This window comes from Mustela nigripes, chromosome 4, assembly GCF_022355385.1.
Source record: "Mustela nigripes isolate SB6536 chromosome 4, MUSNIG.SB6536, whole genome shotgun sequence".
NCBI classification, from domain to species: Eukaryota; Metazoa; Chordata; class Mammalia; order Carnivora; family Mustelidae; genus Mustela; species Mustela nigripes.
Genome location: NC_081560.1, coordinates 158389948 through 158400351, shown reverse-complemented (window position 1 = coordinate 158400351; position 10404 = coordinate 158389948). Strand labels below are relative to the sequence as shown.

Here is a 10404-nt window from a genome sequence, read left to right as displayed (position 1 = left end):
TGAGCGCAGGCCGCAATTCTGCCACTTTTGCTGGCTCGTGCCTGCCGAGCCCATGGCCCAGCGCCGGGTCTGTGGTCAGCAGTGGGTGATGAATTGCCCTGGATGGGGGTTATGGCCGTGTCAGCCGAGCTCGGAAGGGCCCGCTGAGCTCTTGAGCTACCGACCCTGCCTGCGCCTGCTGCTTCCCCCCTTCCTTCTGGCCCCGGGGATCCACCTTAAGCATAAGGTCAGGAGGGCACCAGCTTCCTTCTGGTTCACTAAAGGGTCAGCTCGGGGGCCTGGGCGGCAACTTCCCCGGCTCACCCATCATGTCCAGCTGCCCTGGACTGTCTGAAGATGGGTGGCAGGTTGCACTGGGCTGTTGGAAAGGGTGACACTGGAGGCTCTTGGCTTTGATTTAAACACTGGTGGAAACCTCTGTGTTGGAGTCTTTAAGCCAACCTGGGGATCACTGTGAAAGGACAACGGACTGGGCCGTACCTAGTGGCCACAGGCCCAGAGGCTGGAGTAAGTGATGAGGTGGAGGAGAGCCCTGGCCAGGGAGTCCAGGAGCCCACTGGTAGCTCCTCAAAGAGCTGCCTGTTTCTCCTCTGCAAAAGAGGAGATGGAAGTAGTAAACCGGAAGGTCCCTGCAGCCACCTATTATAGGGATACTTCTCAGCCCAGCTCTTGGGCTATGCTCACGAGGAAATCTCTGGCATACCCTTGGGAGGGGAGGCTTTCCTGGGTATCCTCCAACTCCTACCCCACACCTTCCCACCAGGGAGCAGCTGCCCAGCTAAGCCCTAGTCACCCCACAAAACTGCTGCCTGGCAACTTTCTTCTTGGCCTTCCTGTTTTGGGTAGAAATATCACATCCCTCTCTGATGATGTCTCAGACTCCCAGGAAAATATTTCAACCTTAGAGACATCTCTCTGTACCTATTCTCCTCTGTATATATGGGAAGATTAAGCGCGTTCCTGAAGTTGGAATTTTTAAGAAGTCGCCAGCACTATCAGTGATGTTGAGCCATTTTACAGCCCTGGAAGCTCCCACAGTTCTGAGTTTCCGCCGAGACAGCCGGGCTGGGTGGCCTTGGCGCACCAAGCCCAGGTGGGCTGCCGGGCGCTTTTCCGGTGTGTCTTACTATGGCCCCCAAACCAGGTCGGAGATGCGGTTCCTCCCAAGGGTTGCATGTCCAGCGTTCGCTGGGTCTCTGGCACGGTCCAGTCCTGCCCTAGCAATGCTCCCCACCACCTCAAGATCCAGGCGACCTCCCGGCCCTGGCGCCGGAAGCGAGGGCCCGCGTCAACTAGGGAAGATCTGTTCCTTCGTTGCTGCTTAGAGATCCTGGGAAAGGGAGGCTAGCTCACGACCTTCCCTTCCTCAGGGCACAGAAGGCAGCTTCCCGCCGGCTTCCCGCGGCTCGGGCTCGCGCTCCTCCTCCCTCGAAGTCTGGCATAGAGCTGCATTCGGTGACCGTTTGTTGAACGAGTGAGCGAGCGCCCGAGCCGCCACTAGGAAACCGCAGATGGGCGGCGCTCACAGCGCGCGGGGCCGGGGGCCAAGTCCTGTCCCGAAGCGCAGCGGGTCAGAGGCGTAGCCCATCTCGCGCTGCTGAAGGCGCGAGCGGATGGAAGAAGAGCCTCAGCCCGTCGGCCGGGTGCACGATGGGCACGGTCTGCATGGCGGGGAAAGCAGGCGTGGCCAGCTCCCAGCGCGCCGTGCGCACCAGCTCCACCGCCAGCAGCTGGAGCACCGCCTGTGCCAGCTCCTGGCCGAGACAGCTGCGCGCTCCGCCGCCGAACGGGATGTAATGGAAGCGGCCCGAGGCGCCCCGCGCATCCTCGCCCGCCGCGCCGAAGCGCTCGGGATCGAAGCCCTCAGGCGGGCTGCGGTACACCGTGGCCGTCTCATGCGTGTCCCGGATGCTATACATCACGCTCCAGCCCTTGGGGATCTGGTAGCCCTGCGGGGAAGTGAGGAGACCCGCCTGACTACGAGGCGCTTGGAGCCGGGTCCTGAACCCACCCTCCACCCCGGGGGTCTGCAGGAACGCACGCCTAACCCGCAAGCTAGGAGAACGCTCTGCGTTCCAATTTCAGCTCCCTCTCTGGTGAGCTGTGTGACTTAAGGCTGGGTACTCAAGCTCTCCGACCCTTAGTTTCTTAGTCGACTAAAATAAGAACAAAACTGCCCGGTTTTGCCTTGAATAGAATACCGGTCTGGCATATATTAAGGATCGCTAAATGTGATCTATTGCTGTTTATGTTTCAGTGTTTTGTTTTTGTCTTTTTTTCTTCTGACATTAGATCAAGAGACCTACGTTCTAGTTTTGCACCTACCCTCCACCTGGGCGGGAACAACAGGTAGGACAGGGACCCTCATTCCTCTGTGGTCAGTCCATTATAAAGCTCTTCTTTGCCCTGAACTGCAAACTGACTCTCTAACACCCCCCCCCCATTCCATTAGTTGTACAATAATATCTACGTCTGGTAGCCACACTTCAAGAAGATGCACATGGGAGTTAAACACAGGCACCCTTAAAATGCTGAAAGGCAGCTTTTAGGTTTCCTTTACTCATCTTCAGATTTTTCAACTATTTTACTTTTTTTTTTTTTAACTATTCTACTTTTTGATGGGTCTTCCAATCCCCCCTCCCCCACTATCTTGCTTCCCTAGCCTGAGCAAGGAGCATGTGCTCGCGCTCTCTCACCTCTCTAGGCTCAGTTTCCCCATCTGTAAACTGGAGGATGGCTCCCCTTCTGTCCCCCCACCCCCACCCCCGTCGACCTGTGTTCTCCTTCCTGTTTCCCTTAGACTGTAGAATGAAGTCCGAATTCCTAGATGCAGCATCCCAGACACTTCTAAACACGTCACTAATCCACCCGCCTTTGTCTGGATGGTCCCCTCTCCGCGGTGCCCTGTCCCCATCCTAACCCTTCACTGCTGCATGTCAAATGTCAGCCTCTAAAATGTTTTGGTGTTATTCAGCACTAACGACCACTATCTTCGTCACACCAGTTTGGGATGCAGCTATTGGTCATGGCCTCCTTTCTCCCCATCACCAACTCCTTCAGGGCAGAATCCCAGCCGCTATGGCGCCGTGGACCACTGGTAGGCAATGCACCACAGATTTCTTCACTGTTTAAAGTTAAGGCTCAGGGAAGGAGGGCCCGATCTCTGCCCGCAATGACAGTCATTCAGGCAAACGTTCTAAGTTTGGCTAACGAGGGCTACACTCTCGCTGTCTCACAGCCCTGGTACCACTTGACTGACGTGTCAGAGCCGGAAGGGGCCAAGACCTACTTCCTTCCAGAGAGTAAACTGAGACCCAGGGTGTAGAGGGTGCTGCCCAAGGTCTTACAGAGATGGAGCCAGGCCGCGGTAACAATGACCGGTTCCTTGAGCTTGTGAGGAAGTAGGGGAGTGGGGTGCGCCGCACAGTAGGGGGAGGGCTCTCCTTGTTCCCCACCTGCACTCACTGGCTAAGGGGTGGGAGTGCTGCACGGAGGAAAGTATGTTTTTATCTAAAACTCAGTTCTGGGGCGCCTGGGCGGCTCAGTCTGTTAAGTGCCTGCCTTCTGTTAAGGTTATGATCCCGGAGTCCCCGGGACTGAGTCCCACGTCGCGCTGCCTGTTCAGCGGGGAGTCTGCTTTTCCTTCGGCCCCTCCCTCCGCTCGTGCTCTCTCTCCCTCCCGCCTTAAAAAAATAAAAATTCTCATTGAATTGACTGACACTCGCCGCTGCCGAAAGCCTGTTCCTAGCCTCGTCGGCTCGTCAAGCGCCAGGCTCTGCGCCCCTCCATCGTGCACCGGGGGAACGCGACCGAGCTCGGCCCGTTCCAAGACGGAAAGCGGAGGCTCAGAGGGGAAGAGGCGACCGCGCCGAGCTGATCCGCCCGGCCCCGCCCGCCCCGCGGCAGGTGGCAGGGAGGGCGCGCGCACTTACGTCGAGCTCGAAGGTGCGCAGCGCGGTGCGGTAGCCCCCGGACACCGGCGGCAGGAGGCGCAGCACCTCCTTGACCACGCAGTCGATGTAGCGCAGACGGCCCAGCGCCGCGAGGCTGAGATCCGGCTCGCAGCCGCAGTCGGGTCGCGGCCCCGCGCCGCCCCCCGCCGCACAGCCGCACGCGCGCCCCAGTCCCTGCGCCGCCAGCTCCTGCCGGATCTTGGCGACGGCCGCCGGGTGCTGCAGGAGCAGCAGGACGAGGGACGTGCTGGCACTGGCCGTGGTGAGGAAGGCGGCGAAGAGGAGCTCCACAGCCGTCTCCTGCAAGACAACCGGGGCGGCGCTGAGTCTGCGGCCCCGGCTGCAAGGCCCCAAGGCCCCGTGGCTGGGCAGCAGAGGGCCCAAATTTAGCGTTGCGCGGAAGCCAGAGCGGCGGCTCCGTGCGCGGGCCCGGGGTCGATCGAATCCCAAGTCTGCCTCTTGAGAAAGCCCCATAGGGCAGCGATCAAACCCAGAATCATTGGAAGGGCTCCCAGAGACAGCGCTCGGACCTGACCGTGTGTGTTCTTAGTGTGTTCACTCCTTCGATTCTCATCCCAGCCCCGTGAGGCACACTTACTGCCCCCGTTTCACAAGGGTGGAGACTGGGATTCCAAGGGGCGCTCAAGGTAGTCCTAGCAGTCGGGCTCGGGACTTCGGTGCTTCTAACCACCTGGTGGTGCTACCGGCAACCCCTGCCGGGCGTCCTGATCGGAACTGGGGTGAGGGTGGGAGGACAGGGAAGGCACCTGCGGCGGTCGCGCCAGCCTCCAAGCAAAGGAGGCATCATGGCTTCCCCCTCCCCCTGCCCCGTTAGGTCCAGTGAGAGATGAACCCTCCTCCCAGTCTGCACTGAGAGGAGTAAGCCAGAGGTGGCTTCATGCTCCAAGCCCCAGCCTTCACCCTTACTGCCTCCCTCTGCCCTCCCAGCTCTCGGCGGCACCCACAGTGTGTTTATTCATTGATCTGTGTGATCCTAGGGTGAATGTGTACCCCTCCCCTCCCACACCTCAAGGACAGGGGCTGTGTTTTGCTCAGGGCTATATCCTTAGTCCCAGCATACAGCCTGACACCAGCCAGACATACCATAATGTCTCTAGAATTAATGACTTGGCCCAAGTCTAACTGCCTGCCCTGGACCACTTGGGAGCGCCAACGTCCTTCCTGGCTAGGCCTCCTCAGCCTGGCCTGTCCCTGAGGCCCAGACCAGACCAGAAGATTCCTGACCTGGAGGGTGTTGTCATCCCCTCCCCCGCCCTGTCAAGCACTCCCGTTCACACCAGAGAACTGTTCCTATCAGCAGCTCTCCCAGAACTCATGAACCCACTGCTCATCTGCTTCTAACCTCACAAATCTTTCAGATCTCATAACCACCCACGTGTCAGGATAAAGACTGTTAGCCCCATACTCAAAGAAGAAACTAAAGCTGAGCCCCACCCTTCATGACTCTTGGAAAGTGGGACATTGAGGCCCAGAGAAAGGCTAGAAGTTCCTTTTGGAAGGGCTGAGTTGTTTCCATTTCTAACCTTCCTCTACAACCGCAGCCTCTCCACTCCTTTTTGGGTTCTCCAGCAGGTCCTGGAGGCCATTCCAAAGCTTCTATCCTTAGTTCCAATGCCTCTGCTCCACACATAAATGGGGAGGGCTCTAATTCTCAGGGGAGACCTCACAGTGGCAAAACAGAAGTTAGGGGCGCCTGGGTAGCTCAGTGGGTTAAGCCTCTGCCTTCAGCTCAGGTCATGATTCCAGAGTCTGGGATCAAGCCCCGAGTTGGGCTCCCTGCTCAGGAGGGAGCCTGCTTCCCCCACTATCTCTGCCTGCAGCTCTCCCTACTTGTGATCTCTCTCTGTTAAATAAATAAAATTTTAAAAATAAAGACAGAAGTTAAAGTGGCAGGTGACAAGGTGGCTCAAGGAAGGAGACGGTCGATTTGGGGAAGAAGAGGGAGATTCAAGGAGGATGTGCAGCTTGACCCTGAGCCCTTAGGGTTTGCAGGGAAGAGTAGAAAGGGCCTTATGGGCAGGTGAGACAGCAGAGGCAAAGGCATGGAGTGATAGAGAAGGGGATGGGGAAAGCTGAGCTGTTTGTGGCCAGAACCTGTATGCAAGGGCCTGTGATTCATTCCTTTCACACTTTTACAGAGAGGAATGGTGACTGGCCCAAGGCCACAGAGCAGGTAGGTATGGCTGAGCCATGACTGGAACTCACATCTCCACTTTCCCCTCCCCCTAAGGAGTGCCTATGGCTTCAGGTGGGGCCAAACAGAATCCTGCTGGGGAAGGATGCAGCCTGCATGTGGAGACTGCTAGGAATGCAAAAGGAAGAAAAGTAGAACCTTCCCACCACCTACCTTCAGTTCCTGCACTGAGAGCTCCTGGCCCAGCTCCCTAGTGCTGTGGATGATCATGTCAAGGGCGTCACCCGGCTCTGCAGCCTTGTCTTCACGAAGCTTCTCTACAATAGCCTCCTCCAGGTACCGATGCAGCTGATCTCGTGCCCGGATCCCCTGATGCGTGGGGAGAGAAGGGAGGTGGGGCAGGAAGGCTAAGAGGGCCTGGCCTATACACCTACACCCCAGATCTTCCTGGGGCTGTTCTGGCTCTGCTGAGATCCAGGGGTCAAGCTTCTCAACTTAGCTCCACGTCTGGCACATAGTAGGGTCTCAGTGAATGGTCAAGAACTTACCCACTGTCTCTACACATAATTCTCTCTTGATGATCACATTCCACCTTTGAGGCAAGGCAAGCTGTTACTGTCATCCTGAGAGGAGGATGCCTGAGCTCAGAGGGGTCAAGCAATTGCCCAGTGTCACACAGCTCTCAGTGCCCAGGCCTGGCACAGAACCTTGTCAGGTGGTCAGTCCATTGACCTTTCCCTGCACTTGACTCAGCCAGGAGCAGTGGGCACCAGTGTAGAGAGGAAAGCACACTTTGATGTATCCAAAAAAGCTCTGGCTTAGAGACCACTCCTGGATGTTCTAAGCATTAGCCTCTGTAAGCCAGTAGGCAAGAGGGTGGAAGTTCCGGGAGCAAGCATAGCAAAAGCATCTGAATATTTGGGTTTTGAGATCATAGGAAATCAGATTCAAATCTTGCCTCTGTCCCCTACCTGTGTGATCTTGGGTAAGTCACTAAACATCTCTGAGCTTCAGTTTCTTCACCAATAAAAGGCGACCACTTTGCAGGCTGAGAGGATTAACTCAGGAAATGTATTCAAAGCAATCAGCCTAAGGTATGTCCCTTCATACACAGCTATAATTTTTATTCAGGTGAGGAAAACCAAGGCATCCAAACAGTGAGAAGCCCCAGCTCATGAACAAAGAAAAGCCATATGTAGCCTCCTAGTTGCCCTCTGGGCCCGGTCCCGTGCTCTGAAGTCTGAAGAAGCAGGGATTCTCTGTTCTGGAAACTAGTGGGCCTGGAGCCACAGAGGGGGACCTGGTCCCCACTCCTCTCCAACCCAGGCTAGGCTGGAGGAATGTCTGCGGCGTTTTTGGTCCCATGGGTTCCGCTGCCATCCGGGCTTCCAAGAGGCGCTGGAGGCCAGGCCAAGGGGCACCGCGCTAGTGTTGGAGCTGGGCTGATCCTGATCGGCTGGGCGGCGGTCACCAAGACCCCAAAGTCGGGAAGCCAGCTACTGGTGGGTCTGGAGCGCATCCGGGGTGGCGCGGCCCACAGAGGATCTGCGTGCTTCCCGCCCGGGTCACACAGCGAGTGAAGACAGAGGTCAGCCCCGACGCCCACTGCCACACCACGCCACCTCCCCACTCTGGGCCATGCCTCTGTCCCCCCTAGAGGTGCCGCGTGGGGGCGCGCCGAGGGAGCCTGGTCTTCACGCTGGGGCTCCCCAAGAGGAAAGTCTGAGGCCAGAGAGGCGGTACCTTGCGCAGGCCGCTGAAGGGAACGTCCAGGGGCAGCGAGAAGAGGTTCTCTACGAACTGCTCGAAGGTTCGGGCCAGCTCCGCGCACTGTGCCTCGTCCAGCCGTAGCCCCAGGAGGATGCGCGCAGCCATGCGAAAGGTGAGTGCTTTGGCAGCCTGGTAGACAGCAATCGGCCGGCGGGCCGCGCACCAGGAACGCACCTCGCGCCGCAGCGCCCCTTGCAAGCGGGGCACAAAGCGCTGCAGGGCCCCGCGGCTAAAAACCCGTGCCAGGACCTGTGGGGAGCCCGCGGGGTCAGTACTGGCGGCGGTCCGTCTGGCTTCCTCAACTCGGCGATTCCAGAGGAGCCAGAAGGCCAATTTCTGTCCCTTTCTCCTCAGCGGCCCTACACGCATTGGCTTTTGCTCTCGCCATACCCGCTAGATCTCTGATGTATACAGTCCCTCCCATCCATCCAGGCTCCAGATGCCACCTCCTCCAGGAAGTCGTACCCGGTCCCTCTCCGAGTGTGGCTTCCCACCATTCTGGTATCAGAATCACACACAGGACATCGGAGATGAGAGATCCCTTAAGTCCCAATGCTGGGGGTGCTTATAACCAAAGCTGGAAAACATAAAGGACTGGCCCCAAACCACCTCTGTTTAGCCAGGGGTCCCTGCCAGCTTCAAAGTGTGCCCCTAAAACCTAGCCCCAGCCTGGACCACAACAGGGCCCCAGGGACCGCACGTCTGACGTCGCAACGGCCGCTTCTTCGGTTTCATCTCACCTTGCGCCGCTGCCTGTGCGGCTCACCAAAGGCTCCAAGCAGCGTGTGCGAGCCCAGAAGGATGTGCGCGCTCTGCGGCCACTGGCTGCGCACAAGGCGGTGCTCGCCCAGCAGGATCCGGCGCACGTTCTCCGCGCCGCTCACGCGGATCACTGGCCGGCCCAGCAGGTGCGTCTTGAACACCGTCCCGTAGCGCTCCCGGCGGGAGCTGTGGAAGCGGGAGCCCTGCGAGCGAGGTGGAGCGAGGCTGGAGCCGCTGGGCCTCGGCTACGGGTCTGGCCCAGGTCTCCCAAACGCCCCTTGCTAACAACTCCCTGTTCCCGGTGGGCGCGTTCCTATACAAAACCGAGGTTCCCGGGGGCCTCGCGACGACTACCCTATGGAAATATAGATGCTCCTGTTCCCAACGGTGAGATGAAGAGGCTCAGCAAGGGGACGTGAGCGCCCAAGGCCTCACGGCTGAGAAGTGCCCCTGATTCCTGACTGTGTGCTCGCAGGTTTCAGGCGAACCTTCTCCGAACCCTTCTATTCACCCTGGTGTTGGGTCCCGTCGTGTGTATGTTGCGCTGGGGAGAACTCCGGCGACATACAATCCCTTCAGGGGAGCAGCCGAGCAACAGCGAGGGTTGTGTATGCTCTCTGGGCCCCTCGGCGACTGGATGAGGCAGACTAGGAACCCTGAGAACGCTGTGGGCGAGGAGGGTCCCGTGGGAGTCAGGGAAGAAGGGGCCGTGCTGGGGTATGAGTACGAGGTGCGATCGACTCACCTGAACTAACCAGTGTAGCGTTTCGCCGAAGAAGGGCCAGCCCATGGAGCCCTTGGGTAGAGGCAGGGCGGAGGCCCGGTCCCGGCTCAGCGTCCAGCGGAGAGTCCAGAGGTGCTGTGCCAGGCTGAGCAGCAGGCCGGCGCCCAGGAGAGCAGTGCCCGCCGCCCCCAACACCGACAGACAGCTCAGCCCCCAGGGGAACATGGCGAGCCTGCGGAGATCTGGCGGCTCGGAGCGCGCAGGGCTCACCTGTTCGGTCCGGAAAGGGCCTACGACTGGCGGGCCCAAACAGATTAATATATCTCGGGAAAGGACGTGGTTCTAGAAGCAGACTGGGAGAAGGCGGCTGCGACCACACGCCCCGAAGGAACGGTGCCTTCCTCTAGTCCGACGGCTTCTGGGCCCAAATGCCAGTCCTTCGCTGGGGTGCTGAGCACCACTCCCGCCCGGCATCCGCGGGTGCCTCCCACCTCCTCCCCGGGTCAGCTTTCCTTTGATAGAAGTAGCAAAGGAGAGCTAAGAGAGGAGCAACTCACCGGTGTTGCCAACGTGGGCTGCGGTCACTGGGGCTGCAGACCCCCGCCCCACTCTCTCTCTACTCGGCCCACCCTGGCCACATTTATATAGATACTGGCTCCCTCCCCATGGACCGATTCATACAACGTGACGCGCCCATGCATATTTAAAGCGCTCGGAGCCGAGTAATGATTGGAGGCAGTGGGCAGCGGCAAGCTCACCCGGGGGCCAGGAGTAGGGAGTGGCCGCTGCCGCTGCGCTCGCGCTGGGCTAGGGGCCGCTCCCCGCGCAGATCCTCGGGCGGGGCCTGCCGTTTCGCGCCAGAAGTTCCCGGCTGTACGCCGCGACTCCGCGGGTGGGCGAACCCCTCGCCCTGGGCTGACGCGGGCTCTCTGGCATCCCCACCCTCGAAGCTGTAGGTGCCCTTCCCCTCTCGGCACTCCAGCTATGAAGGGCTGGGGTTTATCCCCTTTGCTCTGTTTCAGTTTCCAGGGAAATTGAGG

General features: G+C 59.0%; 1 protein-coding gene across 1 annotated transcript; it reads right to left on the bottom strand.

Annotated features, from left to right (window-relative positions):
* Positions 1-1571: 1571 nt before the first annotated feature.
* Positions 1572-9589, bottom strand: LOC132015332 (cytochrome P450 26C1). The gene is made up of 6 exons (XM_059395906.1): positions 9386-9589; positions 8619-8843; positions 7852-8127; positions 6322-6477; positions 3933-4253; positions 1572-1949 (listed from the first exon to the last, which is right to left on the bottom strand). Exons 1-6 carry the CDS (start codon positions 9587-9589, stop codon positions 1572-1574), a joined length of 1560 nt encoding a protein of 519 aa, XP_059251889.1.
* Between the last annotated feature and the right edge of the window lie 815 nt (positions 9590-10404).